We start from the raw sequence: 18,460 nt of genomic DNA, 5'->3' as shown, positions 1-18,460 counted from the left end.
ACTGTGAGCTACCAGATATCAGTCCACTTTTATACCCCCAGCTCCATCTTCAGCCCATGTGATCTGTTGGACCGCTGCTACTAAGAGCCACTGAGTCACTGGGACTTCACTGGAGTGACGCTGACGCTGTGAGTCAAGATTTATCTTCTCTTAACACTTCATGTCTTTTTCTTCTCCGTTGAAGGAGTCTGTCATCCAGAAATCACTTCCAGTTGTAAATTAAGTCCTTCCTTTGGCCAGTTTCCTTTGAAACTGCTGTATTCCCAGACCTGCTGAGGGGGTTTGTGCTAAAAGGGATGCAGGACCAGGAGAGAGCTCATGCTGCCCATCTCCCACATCGCAGTGAGTGGAAGGAGTATAGGGTGAGTGGGGAAGCTGTTTCGGGCAGCCCGTGCCTGCAGCAGAGCCTTCCATGCTCAGCTGGGTGGGTTGCTTTGTCTGCTGGAGGAGTATTATTTTTTTTTTTAAATCCTAGAGTTATCTCATAATTGAGCTCTGTGGCTTTGTGGCTGATTTCAATGACCAGCATGGACAGGAGCCAGTGTGATACCTTTCTGTGCTGGTGGCTGAGTGGTGTCTGTTTTAAATGGGCATGAGCAAACTGGTGAAAGGACTTTGATCTGCTTGCTGGCACGGTCAGAAGTGTTGATGAAGGAGTCTTCAGCATCAAGCTGAGATTTGAAATGCGCCATCCTAGATCCTTTTAGGCCACTGACATTGGGGTGGAATCGATCCTGCTTTTTCCAACCTTGTCCGCTTGTCTCTTAATGTGACCTCCTGCTGGTCTCCCTTATTTACTGAGCAGAACTAGGAATAGCAAGAAAAATTGACTCCTCTCTGGTGCTTTATTGCCAAGCGGGGGACTGTTGGTCAATGAGTGGCTCGGGATGGGATGGATAAAATGGCCCTGTTCTTTGGTGGAGGGTGAGCTGATGTCACCTGTGGGAATGGGCAGCCTAAAAGCTGGCTGGGGCTGTTAGGCGTGACCAGCAGCGGGGGAATGGGCACCTCTGGCTGAGACATCAGCAGATGACCGCTGGCTACCCTGGCCTTGGTGGAAGCAACTGCAGCTGACAGAGGGTAATCGAGGTAATTATGGAGGTACCCAGAGCAGCTCAGGTATCTCACTGAGGGATGAAATGCTTGGACAGCTCTAGTCCCTCATAATCTACATCCACAGTCCCAGCCCGCTGCGGTGAAGGGGAGCTGCTGTGCAGGGTGATGCTGAGAGCTGAGTCTGGCCAAAGCACTGGGATCCTTCCCTAGAAGTGTCGTGGCATCTTCATCTTCTCTTAGCCCTGGGCAATCTGATGTAACTTCCAGTCTTGCCCTGCTGGCTTCAGGTCTAGGTCCTCCCTAACCTGAAGCACCTGATGACTGTTAGGTTATGTGTATAGAGCTTCAGCTATAGCTTTTCCCACTTTTCTCTACGCTTCTTCCCAGCAAGGTCTGACCTCTCATACCCTTGGGTTTAGTTCTTGCTACTGAGAAAAGAGTCTTCCCCAAGGGCTTGCTGGAGCTCAGGAAAGGATCTAGCTGGTGATAGGGATTTCTATTTAAAAAATGCTTGTAATAACAAGACCCTGGCTCTAGCAGGAAGGCTGCAGTTGGGAGCTTATCCAGAATGGTCTGGCTTTAACCTCTACAAGCGTATTGAGAAAAACATTGTTTTACCATATATAGCATTGTTCTACTGTCCATTTTGTGTTAGGGCCATACACATGTTGGAGAATGGCAGGAGCTGCTGCTGTAATGTTACACTGGGGTGTAGAGACCTGTGAAAGCCCTTCCAGTTGCAGGAAGAGCCCATTGCTGCAACGACATCTCAGCTGAGATCATTTAATGCGTGGTCAGAGGGTCTGGGCAAACGTGGCTGCTGAGCAAGAATGCCAAGATAACCCACGGATCATGCCGTTGAGTTTGCTGTGCAAAGGTGAGCTGGTAACCCGCCTGGATCTCTTCTGCACGGTCGTCTGTCTCATTCACAGTGTTTTAAAGCCAATCGCAAACTGAATTTCTGCTGTGACAGCCCAGCAAAGTGTGGAAAAGGTCAGCCTGGCTCAGCTCTAGCCAATCTCAGGGGCTCAAAGTAGGTGTTATTTCAGTGCTGGGTTGTGTTCCTTCTCCTCTGATCTCTAAAGCTACATGTAGGAGGTGTCTCCTACCGTGTTTGACAAGACACAAGTCCCATACCCCTGCCCTGGATTACTGCTGCACATGGTCCGGGGCAAGGGAGCTCTCTTGGGCACCAGGAAGCAGAGGCTCTGTGTGTGTCCCCGCCCTGTCACCCATTCTCAAGTTGTCTGAGACTGATTTTTTCGAGGTTGTACCATCCTGAGGAAGGTGCTGGTGCCCCTAGGCTGTTGAGGAGGCATCCATGTGTGCCAGAGCTTCACCTTTACAGGGTGGGTAGGGATGAGCTGGGGGAGGGACTGATGCCCCACTGCGGCTCCCTGTAACCAGTTGCTCGCTCCTGACTTCAGCTTGCTGAATTGTCATAGAATAGCTTCAGGTGTTTAATAACGCACATGTAGTCTAACTGTTCTTGTTATTCCCCTAACACCCTGAAGTCTGACAAGCTATAAATAGTTCGACAGGATCTGTCTGTCCCTACCTCATGTAGGATCTAAAATAAAGTGAACAAACTAACTCCTGGCCTTCCTGATGATTTGGCTGGTCTGGCTGGGGCTCCTGTGTCCTGTTGCGTTAAACAGTGATGGAGGCTGGTGTTATGAGAAGCAACTGGAGGTGTTAACTGGCTCAACGCTCTGCAGCAGCTCTGAAACCAGTTTCATAGTGTGACATGGCTGTGGAGGGAGGGCATGGGACCCTCCTGGCCACGGTGACTGTAGTTACGAGTAAGGCAGAAGTTTGCATTTTGCTGGTGCTGTGGTTCAGGGCAGTTTGCTCCTGGCATGGCTGGTGCCCACCAGTGTGGTAAGGCATGGTCACAGCTGTTCAGCAGATACTGCTGCAGGGGTGACAGCTGCCAGGCCTTTCTTTGCATCCTGCCTTTGTGGGCAGGGATGGAAGTGGACTCTGACCTGCCAGGAGAGTAGGCAGGCGCCAGAGGGGTGCGGGGACCTTTGAGCTCTGCCAGCCTGGTTGTTTCCTGATACCTCAATGCAGCTTTTTGCACCCAGCCTGGAAAAACTCAGGTAGTGTGGGGTGGAGTTGAGCTGTTCTCTGCCACCGCCTCGCTGTGGTATGCAACAGGCAGGGGCGACACTGGGTGACACACTGCCAGAGTTCTGGGGTGGGTGCTGGAGTTGGTGCTGGCCGTCATGGCTTCGTTCCTGCTGCCAGGATGCTACCGCTGGCTGGGATAAAGCTGTCCCTGGACAGGGGGGGCCACCATCCTCCCCAGTTGGGTGCTTGGAGTCTCCCCACCCACTGCAGGTCTGCCTGGGGCAGGAACGTGTCCCCTGAGCTAGCTGTGAGCCAGCTCTGCCCGTAGCGGGATGCCTGCTCCCTTCTTTTTCCCTGTCCACGCCAGAGGTGTAGCCCGGTGCCCTGCACGCCCCCAAGGAGCCCCTCTCTGCTTGTAGGGATGCAGGCAGTGACAAGGGACGTTGGAGGCCGGGAGGGAGCACAGTCCTAAGCCGGAGGCGAGGGAATGCAAGTGACGAGGGTCAGCTCCTGCTGGCAGAGACCGGGCTGGGGATAACACGGACATCTTGGCGGAGGGGGGATGGGGGCGGCCCCGCACCCGGCACCCCGCTGGGGAGGGCTGTGGCCCGGGAAGGGTGTAGAAGGGCTGGGGCGTGCCGGAGGGCACGGGCGGAGCGGCGCCGGCCCGGGGAGGAGGCGGAAGCCCCGGAGGCAGGGCAGGGCTGCCCGGGGGGAGGCTGGCACCGCGCCGGGCACGGCAGGAGCCGCACGGCCGGGCGGCGCGGAGCCGGTAGCCGGTACGCGATGCGTGCGGGCGGGGAGGCGCCGCACCAGGTGCTGGGCCGGCTGCGGTTCCTGCTGCAGTGCAGCGAGTGCTTCCGCCGCGCCCGGGCGCTGCCCGCCGCGCTCTGCTACGTGCCGCGGGAGGTGCAGTACAAGATCTGCAAGGACCCCGCCGCCGCCGCCGCCGCCGCCGCCCGCAGCCTGCTCAGCGTCTGGGACAGCCCGGGGCCGGCGCGGGGCGGCAAGCGGGCGGCGCGGGCCACCATCGAGGTGCGGAAGGGCGGCTGCCTCCGCGCCACCGGCGAGGAGTACTGCAACGGCGCCGGGCTCTGGGTCAAGCTCAGCAAGGTAGCGGCGGGACGCGCCCCGCCTGCGGCCGGCGGCCGCCCCGGGGCCGTGGGGTCTCGGTGTGGGCGACGAGCCGGGCTGTGCTTTCAGGAGCAGCTGGAGGAGTACGGCAGGAGGCATGACCTGGAGGAGGGCTGGGTGCTGGCGCAGCGGTTTGGAGAGGGAGGAGATCGGCTGGTCCCGGTTAACTCCGTGGAGAAGACCCGGTGGCAGCACCGAACGCTGGGGGTTGGTTACAAACCCGCGGACAGGTACGGCCCCTGCCTGCTGCGCCCCGGGTGGGGACGGGGCTGGGGGCGCGCGGGGCCGGTACCCACGGAGGCTGCGTGACCCAGCCATCCCAAATCCCCTGGGCACGTCCGGCACAGCCCCCCTCACCCCCCCGCTCCCGTGGGACACATCCCTGCCAAGCTGCAGGCGGGCCAGCAGGTGCCCCTTCCTAGGCTAATCCTCACGGCTCGTGGCAGCACCAGCGCAGGGTAAGGATGATGCCAGGGGCTTTCTGAGGCACTCGGGTTTGGGCTGAGCAATGTTGTGGAGGTGGAATGGTAATGGGAAAGCTCATATTTGATTTTCACGATGGAAGGCCACGTGCAGGGCTGGATTCCCCCCTTCTGCTCCAGCCTGCACCCGGGTGCAGGGATGCTCATCCCCCCACAGCTGTTTCTGCAGCCCCTGGGTGTCATCCCCAGTCCCCCACCACTGCTGCCTCTGCCCTGGGCTAAGGCAGTAACGCTTGGGCACACTGAGCACTGACCCATCTTTTCCCTTGGATGGCTCCTCCACCGGTGCTGCTCCAGCTGGGAACAAGTGGTGGACCTGACCTACTCCGTGCACCTGGGAAAGAAGCCCAGAGTTGTAGAGCAGGATGAAGCCGCGGTGCAGAAGTTTCGGTATGAGTGCATTGCCTAGAGCGGTACTGCAGCACCCCAAGGGGTGGCTAGCTGGGGCCTGGACACGCCTGCAGGGCCAGGACTGGCTTCAGGGTTGGGTGTGGGGAGGATGTGCACCATGAGATGCCTTTTTACATTGATACCATTTGACAGTGCTCAAGCAAAAATGGCCTTTGCTCTGTGGAGCATCAGAGTGACTGCATGGTGCTATTCCCGCTGGGCTGGGTGGCCATAAACACCCGCTGGGCTGGGCGTGGTGGTGGGCAGATACAGCCGTGCCACCTGCCTGCAATGGGGACAGCTGCCCAGTGCCATCTGATGTGGTGATCATGAGATGCTGCAGCCAGTCCAAGCTGGGACACCTGCACAGTGCTGGTGGGCAGGTTTGGGGCAGAGCTTGGTGTCCCCATCGCATTAACACAGAGCCCTCCTGCAGGTCCGTGCCCCCAGGCTGGAGCTACGAGCATGACATGGAGCTGGGGCGTTTCCTGTATGATCACAGTGAGAAGAAGCTGCAGTGTGTGGACTGCATCAAGGAGCACGTCAGCAGCATCGAGGTCTCCTCGCAGCTGGTGCGTAGTGGGGCTCCTCTGCAGCCTAAAATCAGTGTGAGACACATGAGCATCACCACTACTGCAGGCAGGAGTGCCTGGTGGTGGCAGTCCCCTCCGCGAGGGGCAGGGGATGGTGGTGGGGTTTTGCTGCTCTAGCAAAGCTGCCAGGAATTGGGCATCTGGAGCAAAACCCCATTGTGTCTCTGGGAGCACTGCGAGGGGTCCATGGCCGTGCCCAGTTTGCCCTGTGTGGGAGACCTCGTCCACCCGCTGCCTAGTGAACCAAGGGGCTGTCCTGGTCCTGGCCCCATGGGACCATGCTGGGGTGGCCACAGCATGCCCAAGGATGCTCAGCTCCCTCCCTCCACTCACTGCACTCTTGCAGGAGGACTATGGTGCAGCCCACCTGACAGACAACAAGACATACACCTTCTGGGAGAGTGACGGGTCTTCAGGGCAGCACTGGGTGCGGCTCAACATGAAGAAAGGCACCATTGTCAAGTGAGACCTCGGGGTGCCCCCGGGCAGGGTATGGGGCAAAGCACCACCTTCCTCCTGAATGCAGCTTTCCCCAGGCTGCCGCTGGTGGCTCAGGGCTGGTGTGGGGGGCAGCTGCCACCAGATACACCCAAGGAGGATACAGCCTTGTCCCTAGCCCCAGGACATCTCTGGAGGCATCTCTGTGCCCAGGCAGCTCAGGAGGGGTGGACAACACTGCCTCTTGCTCTTCTCATCCCCAGGAAGCTGTGGCTATGGCTGGATGGGCAGTCCAGCTGCTATGTACCCAGGCGGGTGGCTGTGTATGGGGGGGCACCGAACAGGCTGCAGCACCTGAGAACCGTCCTAATTAATGAGTGAGTAATGACTGAGGAGCAGCCTGGGCCCAGCTTGGGCCAAACTCCTGAGCTGTCTCTGCATCCCAAGCAGATGCTAAGAAAGGGCTAGGGTTGGTCTTGAGTGACCTGCTGGTGATGGTGGCGCTCCAAGGGTCAGGGCTCCCTGGGTGCAGGCTACATCTGTCCCCATACATGTGGTGGTCCCCTACCTCGATGTGCCAGCTGAGCACCTTCATCTCCACTCATGCTCTTCATCTGTGCTGTGGCAGCTGAGCTGCAGCATGCTTCCCCCTGCCTGATGACTTTGGGGGTCTTTCCCCCTCCTCTTCCTCCTCCTCGCCTCTGAGGATATGTGCCCCTGCCATCACCTTTCTGAGCATCTCTGCCGTGCTGTAGCCGAGAAGTCCTGGGGTGCTTCACCTCTTCCTCTTTGTCCTGGCTCTGTAGCACCCTTCTCAAGGTTGGCAGGGGTTTACACAGAGGTGCAAAAATCTCTTCCTCCTTCCCCAAAATTTGCCTGTTTGCCTTTTTTTGGCTGAGCAATGAGATCTGTCTTTGAAGAAGCACCCGCAAGACCACTGAAGTCTCCTTTCTGGTGGCAGGAACCAACTCCTCAGTGGTTCTGGGCAGTCGCAATGCTTTTTCCCTATGTGCCCATAGGTCTTTGACAGGACCTTGCTAAAGGCTTTGGAAACACAAGTGAATCACCAAATTGTTCATCTCTGCAAATCCCTGTTTCCTTCAAACACATCACCCTTGCGTGACCAGCTCAGCTTGAAGGATGGTTGTGCCGTTGCGAGATGCGCTGGGACACCCTGGGAACAGTGACTCACTCTCAGCCATCTCGCCTTTCTGTTCTGCTTTGAATTTATGCTCTTTTCTGGCTATTTGGATGTGGCTTCCACCTTCTTCAGGACATCTCTGTGCCTCTGACAGCCTCTGCTCTCTACTCTGTCCCCTTCTGCTGTAGCCCCGGTGAGGCTGGGAGGCTTTTGCCATGGGTAGTGGTGCATCCTTGGCTGGGGGAGCCAGAGTGGCCCACACCTCGCTGGCCACCTCACTGTGTCTGTGCCTCATGGCTCTGCCATCTCCCTCCATGTTGCATGCAGGAACAGCTTCCAGGATGTCTGCATCCTCCGCGATGTGAAGACTCACCTGCCGGTGCTGGAGATTCGCATCCTGGAGTGCCGGGGTGAGCCTGCGCTGCTGCGGCACTAAACCTGCGGCTGGTCTGGCATCTATGGCTTTTCCTGCCGCACTGGCTGCTTTTCAGGATTCATTGGAGGGAAAGCTGGGGAATGAGCTTCATCTGGGCTGCTGCAAGCACTGTGGGCTCCTTGCCCCCAGCTGAGCCATGCCAGCCTTGCAACCACGCATGCAGCATCGCTGTCCTTTCTTGGCAGACCAAGGGTGCAATGTCCGCCTGCGAGGGATTAAGATCAAGTCCTTCTGGGAGCAGGACCTGATCCTCAACGCTGACATGTTCCAGCCAGCCCGGCTGGTGCGCTACCCTCTCCTGGAAGGGGTGGATGCTGATGTGCTGTACCGGCGGGCAGTGCTCATTCAGAGGTATGGCACAGGGATGGCACCGTTCCCACAGCGAGCCCAGGCCCTGAGAAGGATTGTGCCCTGGGCTTTAGCAGGCAGCGCACGTGTCTCGCTTGAAGTCTGCCAGCTCCTTTTCCATGTGTGGCAGGGACTTCAGCTTGCGGCTCCCCATCCAAACACAGCTGCTTCCAATGTCTGGGGAGCATGGTGGCAGCACAGGGCAAGGGGGACCTGCATCATGTGGAGTCCCCCACCCTGCTGCCTGCAGGGCAGCCCCAGGCTGGGGTCACCACTGGCCCCACAGAGAGACCCCCTGCAGTGATCCAGCTGCAGCATGAGCTGGGCTGTCCTCCTTTGCAGCTTCTTCTTGGGGAGAACAAAATGAAGTGCTTGGCCAGAGGGTGCTGGTTGGGTGCTCCTCTTGGTGTGCTGGTGTTAACTGATGGGCTGGAGGAGACCCACATGCAGCAGCGTGGCACCCAGGCTTGGTGCATGCCTGGGGCTGTCAGCGATGAAACACCACAGGTGTATCAGGCTCCACATGCTCACCAGCCCCCTCACATCCTTACACTGCTCCTCTCCGGTCTCCAGGTTCGTCCAGCTCCTGGACGGTGTCCTGCATTACCTGATCCCCCTCTCCGAGGACAGCATTGACACCTTCAATACGCTCAGGGTGAGCGTTTGCTGGGCTCCCCTGCGATGGTGCCAGTAGGAGCATCTCATCACAGGCTTGGCTGGTTTTGCTGCCAGATGTGGCATGTCCCACTTGATCCAATGGGGACATCCCAGCCCAGGGCTCATGCTGAGAGCTGCCGTGCTGAGCTTTGCCAGAGGCATGGAGGAGCTGAGCATCTCCTGCAACACCAGGAGCTGCGCTTGGAGAGGGGGAGAGAGGGCGTGCGGTGGCAGGATCAGGTCTGTAACCATCCCTGCTCATCCCTTGCTAGAGCATGAAGCCGTTTTTGCTGCTGTGCAAGCAGAGCACTGCCCTCATCGCCCACTGCCTTCGGTGCTCAGAGACCGCCCCCCCACAAACCCTGCCAAAGCTGTACATCAACCGGCACCTGGCCCGGGAGCACCGCGCCAACCCCACGCTGGACCCCAGCTACAGGAATGCCATCTTCACCCAGGTACAGCAACGCCATGCCCCGTGCCAAGTACCTGCCAGTGCAGCATTGCTTGTCCCCGCTGCACCTCATCCCCTTTCTGCTCTGCTCCTCTCTCCAGTTGTATGAAGGTCTCAGATCTTCCAAGAACAATCAGCCTCTGGACTACAGGTAGGTCTTCAGCATTGCATTTATGGAGTGTCACCTCTCCGGAGCATGGTGCAGGGGGATGCCAGGTGCTGCTGGTTCTCTTGGAGAAGGGATGTGCATGGGGCTGTTGCTTCCCTGCAGGTGGCCCCTGAGCTACAGCCAGTGGTGGGAGTGCGACTTCATCACTGAGGGCATCATCGACAATGGTGAGAGCTCTCCTGTCCTGCCCCAGCGCTCTTCCCTGGGCTTTCTTATGTTGGGGTGCAGCTTGGTGGGTTGCCCGCTGTGGCAGGGTGCTCACATTGTTCCAGCTGCTCTGTGGGAGGCAGCCCTGCTCTGCACATGTGAGGTGTCCCCTGCATCTCCCCTACCCCACCAGCACTGCTTCTGCCCCAGAGAGCACGGGCACCTTGGCCAGATGCTGTGGCTCAGTGTTTTGCCCTGGCGTATCAGGCACTAACCAGCCTCTGCCCCTGCTGCAGGCGGTGGTTTTCGGGACAGCCTGTCAGATGTGTCGGAGGAGCTGTGTCCCAGCTCAGGCGATGTCCCCGTGCCCCTGCCCTTCTTCGTGCACACCTCCAACCAGGTTTGGCACCCTGCTGTCTGCCTGTCCCAGCCCTTGGGGAGCAGCCAGCAGAGCCCGGGGGCTTTTGGGGTGTTAGTCCTATCTTAACGCTTGCAGGGCTATTGGCCAGGGGGGCTGTGCTTGTACCTGGGTGGTGGAGATCTCCTGGAAGGATGTAAAGGGCAGGAGATGCAGGCGAAAGGGTGATGGAGAGGGAGGCTGCAGAAGGGACATTGCTGGGCTGGTCACATCTGTGTCAGCAGTTCCTAAGCCTCTCTCCCACAGGGTAACAGCAGCAGTGTCAACAGGGACATGTATGTCCCCAACCCCTCCTGCAAGGACTTCCCCAAGTATGAGTGGATCGGGCAGCTGATAGGAGCAGCCCTGAGGAGCAAGGAATTTCTGGTAAGCATGGCAGAGCCTCCCTGGCCAGTGAGGGGGCTTGGCAGGGGCCACTGTCTCTCAGGCAGAGGGGCTGCCCTCGGGAGATCAAGGGGTACAGGGAGAATGTGTCTGCACTCCCTCTGGCAGATCCTGGCCCTACCAGCCCTGGTGTGGAAGCAGCTGGCAGGGGAGGAGGTCAGCTGGAGCAAGGACTTTGCTGCTGTGGACTCGGAGCTGGTGAGCAGGGCTGAGGGCCAGCAGGGCAGTGCCACATGCTCCTGTGGCTGCTCTGGCTCCGCTGTGATGGTTTTTGCCTGTTGGGGTTGCAGGTGAAGCTGCTGGAGGTGCTGGAGGGGGTGGACAGGGAAGCCTTTGAGTTCATGTTTGGCAAAGAGCTGACCTACACGGTGGTGCAGAGTGACCAGCGGATGGTGGAGCTGATCCCCAATGGCAGCAGCACCATTGTGCGCTACGAGGACCGCAAGGAGTTCATCCGCCTGGTGCAGAAGGCTCGGCTGGAGGAGAGCAAGGAGCAGGTAATGCCATCCCCGAGGGCTGGCATGGCTCCAAGGGGACCCTGCTCCTGTGGTGAACCCTCCTGGTAGCTGTGGAGTTGGTGGTTGCGAAAACGTGTCCCTAAAACCAGCTCCAGCCGGGCGGTTTCTCTGTGCATCCCATGCTCAGGATGCCCATGGGCCTTTGGGGTCCTGCAGTCCCTGCCCGGGGTGTCCCATGTGGCTGCCCCAGGCTCAGACTCACCGCAGTGATGTGGGGCCCCTACTGTGTCCCCCCCAAGATCGCAGCCATGCGTGCTGGGCTGCTCCGTGTGGTGCCCCAGCCCGTGCTGGATCTGCTCACCTGGCAGCAGCTGGAGAAGAAAGTCTGCGGGGAACCTGAGATCACGATGGCCGAGCTGCAGAAGTTCAGTAAGTGCCAGGGCCAGCCCAAAGCTGTTCCCAGCCCCCTCCATAGGCAGCCCCCCCTTGGCAATACTCATCCTGCACACGCATCCTGCCCCATGCTGAGTCCCTGGTTGTGGGGTGCCCAGGAGCCTGGGGGAGGATGAGCCAGAGGGCCCCTGGAGAGGGATGCTTTAGGTTTAGCTGCAAACCCCACCGGTCCCCACTCTGGTCCATGCGATCCTCGGCCGCTATGGGCAGAGGCAAATGGCCACCCTGCAAACCAGGATCCCCATTTCTCCCCCTGCCTTTGTGCAGGGTACCGGCCCCACTCAGGGGTGCTGGGAATGCTCAGGGGCTCCCTGAGAGCAGAGGGTCTCCTCCTTTCATGCTTGCGCTCTGGGCTCTCAGAGAAGGGCAGGATGGACGTGTCCCGTGTCAGTTTGCTTTGCTAAAAGTTTCCAACAAAGCTGTTGTACATTCTTCATCACAGTCACGTTTGAGGACTTCACCTCCGATGACACTAGTATCCAGACCTTCTTGGAAGCACTCAACAACTTCACCAGCAGTGAGTGACCCCAAGCCTTTCCTTGCCCTTTATGTGCAGTGGGGTGGGTGAGGGGACTGGGTACCCTCTGTGCTGCGCCCCGGGGATGCTCACCAGGTGTCCCCCTGGGAGTCAGCTGGGGTCATCCCACCTGGCCCTTCCTGGGATGCTGAAAGAATCCCTTAGCTTTGCCCCATTCTCCTGGGATGATTCTGCAAGAGCAGACCCTGCCATGACAGCAGGGACTGATATGGTCCTGCCCTTCTCCCTGAGCCCTGTCCTTTCCCTCAGAGGATCTCAGCCACTTCCTCAAGTTTGTCACTGGCCGGAGCCGCCTCCCAGTTCACATCACCGTCTATCCGGAGAGGACGAAGTGAGTCCATCTTGCCTGTGCTGGGGTCCCTGGGCCAGGCTGGGGTCTCTGCATAGTGCGAGATCCCCGCAGTGTGCCACGGTCCCTCTGCCATCCTGGAGTTTGACTCTCTCTCCTTTCTCCCAAGCTCGGGCACACAGGACCTGATGCCACAAGCCTGCACATGCTCCTGCACCTTCCTCTTGCCCAACTATTCCTCGTGAGTCGAGCTGGGGACAGGGGACAGGGACAGTCCCCCCTCCTTGGGGCTGGCACTGGGGTCTCCTTCCAGGCTCCCCAGGTCCTGCCCTGCGGGGTGTCCGGTGGGTGCGGGGAGGGAAGTATGAGGCTCCTGGTGCCCATCACAACAGCCATGACCCAGTATTCCCCCCACCAGGGCCAAGGCCTGCGAGGAGCTGCTGCGCTATGCCGTGTACAACTGCCTGTCCATCGACACTGACAAGAACCCCTGGGATGAATGAGGCACCCCATGCCACCAGAGCCACCTGCCCTGGGGACACTAGATTCAATAAAACTGCAGGGCTGGATCTTGCCATCTTGCCCCAGGTCCCATTTGTGTCTGTGCTTCTCGAGGGCTGGGACTGGAGTGGCCAGCAACTGGGGGGGGGGCAGCATGGCACTGTCTGCGAGGTGCTGTGCTGGCACCGGGTGCCGCGGAGTGGAGAGCAGGGCGTGCACGTGGTGGCTGTGGGTCCTGTATATCTCCTGGGCACGGTCTGCGTGGGGAGCACAGCTGCAAACTGCCCCCCTGCCCTGCAAGCTGCTCCCCCCATGCACCCTGCAAAGTGCACCCCCGTGCACCCCCGTGCACCCTGCAACCTGCCCCCCCTGCCATACACCCTGCAACCTGCCCCGCCGTGCGCGCTGCCTGCAGCCCCACCTCTGGCCGCCTAGAGGCGCTGTGCCGCCAAGCCCCTTCTGTAGCCGGGCAGGAATCGATGACTCGGCGCTCCGCAGGCCGAGATCCTTCCCTCGGTGTTCCTCTCGCTGCCCTGGCCGGAAGGAGCAGACTGCAGCAAGGCGAAATGGCAGATCGAGCCTATCGGCGCTCTACCGCCTCTGTCCGTGATCGACCCGCTCGGCTCTCCGCGCGCGCACGCGCGGTGTGCGCCGGCGCCGCCATTGCTGTCCTGTCAGTGAGGCGCTGGGAGCCGGCGGCCGCCAGAGCGGAGGTAACGGCGGGGCGGGGGGCGGCCCGGTGCCTCCGCACGGGCTGTGAGGGGCGCGGGGGAGGCGGGGAGCCGACGCACGCCTCCGAGAAGTGCTGGCGGCTAAAGCTGGGCCAGGTGGAAGCGAACTGGTCTTAGCCCGGCTCGGCCTGTCCCATCCCGGGCCGGTCCTGCCCGGTTGTGCCGTGGTTAAGTGAGGCCCTGCCCCTGTGCTCCCTCTGCAGCATGGAGTTCCAGGCCGTGGTGATGGCGGCGGGAGGCGGTTCCCGTATGACGGACCTGACCTCCAGCATCCCGAAGCCGCTGCTCCCGGTGGGCAACCGGCCCCTGCTCTGGTACCCGCTGAACCTCCTGGAGCGTGCCGGCTTCGAAGGTGAGGCACCACGGTGTCGTGGGGAGTGGAGGCGACACGCTTACCTTGGTTTCTTCAGGCATCCCTTGGTCATCTCCGCCGCTCCCGTTTGTCGCCCCCTCTTGTTCTAATGTCTTGTCGCAGGTGCCGTGTTGATGGGGGCAGGACATCTCTCTGCATTGGAGCTGTGCTGTTGGCCCATGTCACATCCCTTCCTTTACTTTAGGCCGCGCCTCCTGTGCCAGCGCCCCCCTTCCCCCTCTTTTCCCCTCACCAAGGCTTTTCCTATCTATATGCTTTTCCCAATTTTGATGTCTTTCCCAGTCTTGTTAACCAGGAGTTTCTCACTCGTTGCTTTCTCTCAGTGATTAATGTAAGCAGCGTGAGAAGTGTGTCGATCTCTTGGGATATCTCTTGGTTTGTTGTTTCAGCCTGGCCTGAAGTTCAGGGTTACTTGCTCTGTCTGAGGCATGCAGTCCTTGTTGCATTGTAGAGCCAAGTGCTGGGTTTTGGACAGAGCACGGAGGGGGAAGTGGCAGACTCGTAATGCTTGCCTGTGGGCCTTGTTTCATGGGAGGGCTAAAACAGTATTTAGCACATTGTGAGGTTCTTCAGTATTTTCTGGGTTTAGGTTTTTGTTTGCCTTTTGAGTGGTGAACCAAATCTCTCTGTGGTATTCCTGCTGCTTCTTAGAAAAAAAATTTCCTGACATACTTCACGTCTCTTTTTTTCATGTTTATGTTTGTCCTTTGCCTTTCTGCATCTCTGGTTTTGCTTCTCCTGTATGATTGTATGATTATTCTGTACTCAATCCTGAGACTGTAGCTTTTCTCCTGACTGTTTTTTTCTGTGAAGATGTAAAGATCAGATCATGATTATCCATGTTAGTCTCTTACTATTTAAGTGCGAAGGAACAAAAGAAAGAGCAAACTTAAGTTACTGCCTGTATTTTGTTCCATTAAGAAGTCCTTAAGAACTATTTTTCTCTTGGAATTCTTTGTTGCCTGTTTGTTGGAATCTGTTTCCTGAGTGTCTGCTTTCTTTGACTGTTCTCCTGTCTCTTTTTTTTTTTTTTTTTGGACACGCAGAGTTGTACATGCGGCTTCAATAAGCAAACTGCCACCTTCCTGCTCTTCCCTTGCTTCTGGCCCGGGACCAAGCTATACGTTTCTGTGTTAATAATCCAATGGCACGAATCCTCTCCCTGGATCATAATTTTAATTAAATATTACATAAGGCTTTAGCGCCTCATATTTGCTTATGTTAGTAATTAGGTGTTCCACAGGCTTGTTCACTGCATCCCTTTTGTCCTAATTGCAAGTGCTTCATCCCTTCTAATATTTAGACCTTTGTCCTGCTCACTAGATTTATGCTAAACTGTGTGGGCTTACAGCTTCCACCCGACACCAGTTCCTTCTCCACTGCTTACTTATTTCCCCAATTCAAGGTTTGCTTTCAGTGTGCTGTCTCTTAGGTTTTTCAGCCTGTTTTGAATCCACATTGGCACGTGGTACAGGAGTGGGAGAGCAGCCCTCCCATATCTTCAGTACCAAACTGCCACACAATTCTCGTGTTTGCAGTTCCTTTCTCATTTCTGTTAACAGATTCGGAATGAGTTCAGTTTTAATTGAAACAGTTTTACTCTTAGTGTGCTTTTGTCTTACCGCAGGAGCTTCCTAGGCTGAGGGCTGTATTACTTCCCATACTTCTCTGCTGTATGTATGACATACAATGTTACAGTGTTGGGGTTTTGGGAATGTGGGATATTTTAATTTGAAGGTTTCACTGTTGCTTTTCCTTCCAGTTCTTGAGGCCACGGGAAAAGGTGTCTTGCTGGGTTTTTTTCTTAATCTTTTCTTTGCAGAGCTTCTGTTCTCACATTCTTCATTTTGGAAAATGTGCTTTCATGCCACTCTTGATAACCTCCAAATATGAGTTTACCTTTTTTCTTTTGAAGATGGAATGAGGTTGTTGCTCACATATTACACATACCACTCTCTTGCCAAGCTGGTGCTGAGAAAGTTTGCCCATTGTATTGTAGTACTGTGGCTGGTGGTATTGTCCACAGAGAATTATACATGACCAGGGTGGGCAAAAAACAAAGCTCTAGTGTTGGTGACATTAATACAGGCTCTCATTGGTCTGTTTGAGATCATATGGTTTGAGGTTGTTTGCTAATGATAGAAGACGCTTCTGTTCTGTCTTGCTGACTCATGCCACTCACATGCATACATCCATTTCAGTGAAAACCTCCACAAAGCAGGAGAGATTGTTTCAATATTCATTAGAATTTTAATTCTCTTCTTCAAAACTTACTATTGCCAGAAGAGTTTGGTTTGTTGTAGAACCCAGTTATGTTACTCAAGCCTTTTGACAGTTCCATCAGCCTTTGTAAATAAAGAGTGTATCCTATTTGTGATGAATGGTTTTGGGTTTTTTTTTTCTGCTTGATCTGATCCCATTTTCCTCTGTCCTAGAGGTCATTGTGATTACAAGGAAGGAAATCCAAAAGATGTTAAACTTGGACACAAAAATGAAGCTGGATTTTGTGTGCATCAGTGACAACATGGACATGGGTACAGCAGATTCACTGAGGCATATTCACCAAAAAATTAAGGTATTACTGTCTTTTATTGAGCTTGACTGGAAGACATTTGTTTGTAATAATTTTTTTTCATCGTGTTTTAAGAGTTGTCCCATGTATTGATATTGCAGGTAACCAAACTTCAGAAAAGCTGAATTTTGTAAAGGTCACCTCATGGGGGAACTCAAACAAAGACTGTAAATGAGTAGAACTGACAGCTAAGAAGGCTAGAGCAGATCCAGGCTGGGCACTGGCTGCTTCTTAGTGTGAGCTTTCTGGCAGGTTAATTAAAAGGTTGTATTTGTTTATACAGGTTTTGATATGATATGTGATCGCTGTTGTCCACTTAGTGCTTGGGGAAGTAGTTCTGCACAAATGTTCATTGTAATCTTAAGCAACATGCCAGTATGTAAGGAAGTTTATGTTCAGTTCTTGGCCCTGCCGTAAGCTTGTCTGTGCCGTTATGCAAGAGACTTGCTCTGTGCTTCAGTTTTTGCTTTTCCTATGCTTTGCTGTATTGGTTATATGGTAAGCTCTTTGGTAAACAGTGCCCAAATGTGATAAAGGGCTGCTGTTGTAATAAAAATGCCAGTTTATAGAATCTTAATTTCCAGCTGCACAATTAAAACACTCCCATGTAAGGCAGAAATGTTGCTCAGAGCTCTTACCATGATCTGGGATGGAATTTTATTTTGTCGTTGTCATGCACTTAATCTTTCTGATTTCTTCCCTGCCTGTTTAGGCCATCTTAGCCAAACTGGCTATTTAAATAAAGGTTGCAACAGAAAGAACATCAGTGAACCATTTAAGTCCTGAGGTGTCTTTTTTGTCTTCAAGCTCTTTTTGAAGATAATAAACTGTGGCATAACAGGCTGTGTAGTCCCAGGAGAAGGACTCTAGCTGAGACAAGATGAAACTTTCCAGGCACATAGGGGTGTCTAGATGGCATAACGAAAGAGATTCTGCGAGGGATTGATGCACAGACTAGAATAATTTAGAGGCCAAAGAGAAGATATAAAAAGGAAAAGCAAAATCGACAAAATCAGTTTAACTTAACTGAATGTTTCTGTCACGTGGAGAATTGCTCTCTGTCATAACTTAGTTTGGCAGTATTTTTTAATTACATACATGCAGTAAGGAAATACTCTGCACTGCAAATGGTGACCCTGACCTTACAGTTTTATTGCCTGATCACAGCGATCAGTCTGGCTGGCTGAGTGTCCCTCTTTTTGGTAATTCAGGCAAATTTGCTTAGGGGGAGGCCTGGAAGACAACAGTAAAGCTTGGGGAGGTGAGAAAACAGACTGTGTCTTTGGGGGCGGCAGTGTTGATCTTCTGTTAATTTTTCAGAAAAAAGACTTAGGGAAGATGTGAGGTAGTATTGGAAAACATGCACCTTTTCTTCAGCAGCTGTTGTGTTTGAATAGCAGCAAGTGCTTCTGCCGCCCTTTTTATTCCATGTCTTGCTTGCCTGGCCAGAGGGGACAAAGTGGTCTCTTATTTGAAATAAGCCTGTACCAAGTTCCTGAGCAGATTGCTGCACTGTGTGTTTTGGAGTCATTCCTCTAGTAAATGCATAACACTGGTACACCTTTTCAGGGTATACCCTCTCCTGTGTGATATAGGTGAGAGAACTACACCGTGTTGAGGTCGCTGAAAAGCTGCTGTATGTTGGCTGTGTCTGTACTATAGCGGGAGAGGGATGTCACTGAAGAATGAGTTTCCCTGGTGAAAACAACTGCTGCTTGTGGCCATAGTTTGCTGACTTTTTGCAACCCATGCCAAAAGTCTGATGAGAAGTTTAAACTGATTGCTGAAACTTAGTTGTTGCAAACTGAGTTAACTGCCCACAGACAGAAGAACAACTATGCTCAATAAAAATGAGGTAACATGGCACAGTATAGACAGCTTGCTTGTGTGCAATGCAAGCAACAGGGGGTGCAGCCAAGATTATAAATGCACAGTAAGAAATACATCTAAGGGTAGCTGAGCTGCTGATCACAAATTCTGAGATATGCATAAATGTTGGACCACTGTAAAGCATAAAATCTCATGACCTGCTGCCTTGTCTAGCATTTGACTGAGGGAGTTCCACCAGTGCAGCATTGCTGCTTGCTGTGCCTGCAGTTGCAGGCCTTTATGTTGTGTTGCACCTTGGTTAATGAAGCTTGATACTTTACAGATTATATGTCGAGATGAGATTTACAGAATTGCATTCAGTAGTAGCATGAGAATACATATGTGCAAAGCCTGTCAGG

The 18,460-nt window shown here is 55.0% G+C and overlaps 2 protein-coding genes across 4 annotated transcripts in view; both read left to right on the top strand.

Moving 5' to 3' along the window:
- The first annotated feature begins 3,803 nt into the window (after positions 1-3,803).
- LOC121095935 (E3 ubiquitin-protein ligase HECTD3-like) lies at positions 3,804-12,649 on the top strand. Of its 2 annotated transcripts, XM_040611363.1 has the most exons (21): positions 3,804-4,242; positions 4,333-4,493; positions 5,043-5,135; positions 5,572-5,707; positions 6,075-6,190; positions 6,430-6,543; positions 7,635-7,717; positions 7,929-8,094; positions 8,665-8,746; positions 9,021-9,203; positions 9,301-9,350; positions 9,471-9,535; positions 9,812-9,915; positions 10,180-10,299; positions 10,426-10,515; positions 10,608-10,814; positions 11,075-11,204; positions 11,671-11,745; positions 12,016-12,097; positions 12,225-12,296; positions 12,474-12,649. In XM_040611363.1, exons 1-21 carry the CDS (start codon positions 3,916-3,918, stop codon positions 12,556-12,558), a joined length of 2,541 nt encoding a protein of 846 aa, XP_040467297.1. In that variant the 5' UTR covers positions 3,804-3,915; the 3' UTR covers positions 12,559-12,649. The 2 variants fall into 2 exon arrangements, with proteins under 2 accessions (XP_040467297.1, XP_040467298.1); XM_040611364.1 differs by lacking the exon at positions 6,430-6,543.
- Positions 12,650-13,177: 528 nt separating this feature from the next.
- EIF2B3 (eukaryotic translation initiation factor 2B subunit gamma) overlaps positions 13,178-18,460 on the top strand; it is a 102,131-nt gene continuing 96,848 nt past the window's right edge. Inside the window, exons 1-3 of one of the 2 annotated variants that reach the window (XM_040610421.1) lie at positions 13,178-13,269; positions 13,491-13,639; positions 16,096-16,235. In XM_040610421.1, coding sequence (XP_040466355.1) covers positions 13,492-13,639; positions 16,096-16,235 — 288 coding nt within the window. In that variant the 5' untranslated portion in view covers positions 13,178-13,269; position 13,491. The remainder of the gene's footprint in view (positions 13,270-13,490; positions 13,640-16,095; positions 16,236-18,460) is intronic. The other variant, XM_040610422.1, reaches the window with a different exon arrangement.

Source organism: Falco naumanni, chromosome 11, assembly GCF_017639655.2.
Source record: "Falco naumanni isolate bFalNau1 chromosome 11, bFalNau1.pat, whole genome shotgun sequence".
Taxonomy (NCBI): Eukaryota; Metazoa; Chordata; class Aves; order Falconiformes; family Falconidae; genus Falco; species Falco naumanni.
This window is presented reverse-complemented; position numbering and strand designations above follow the sequence as displayed.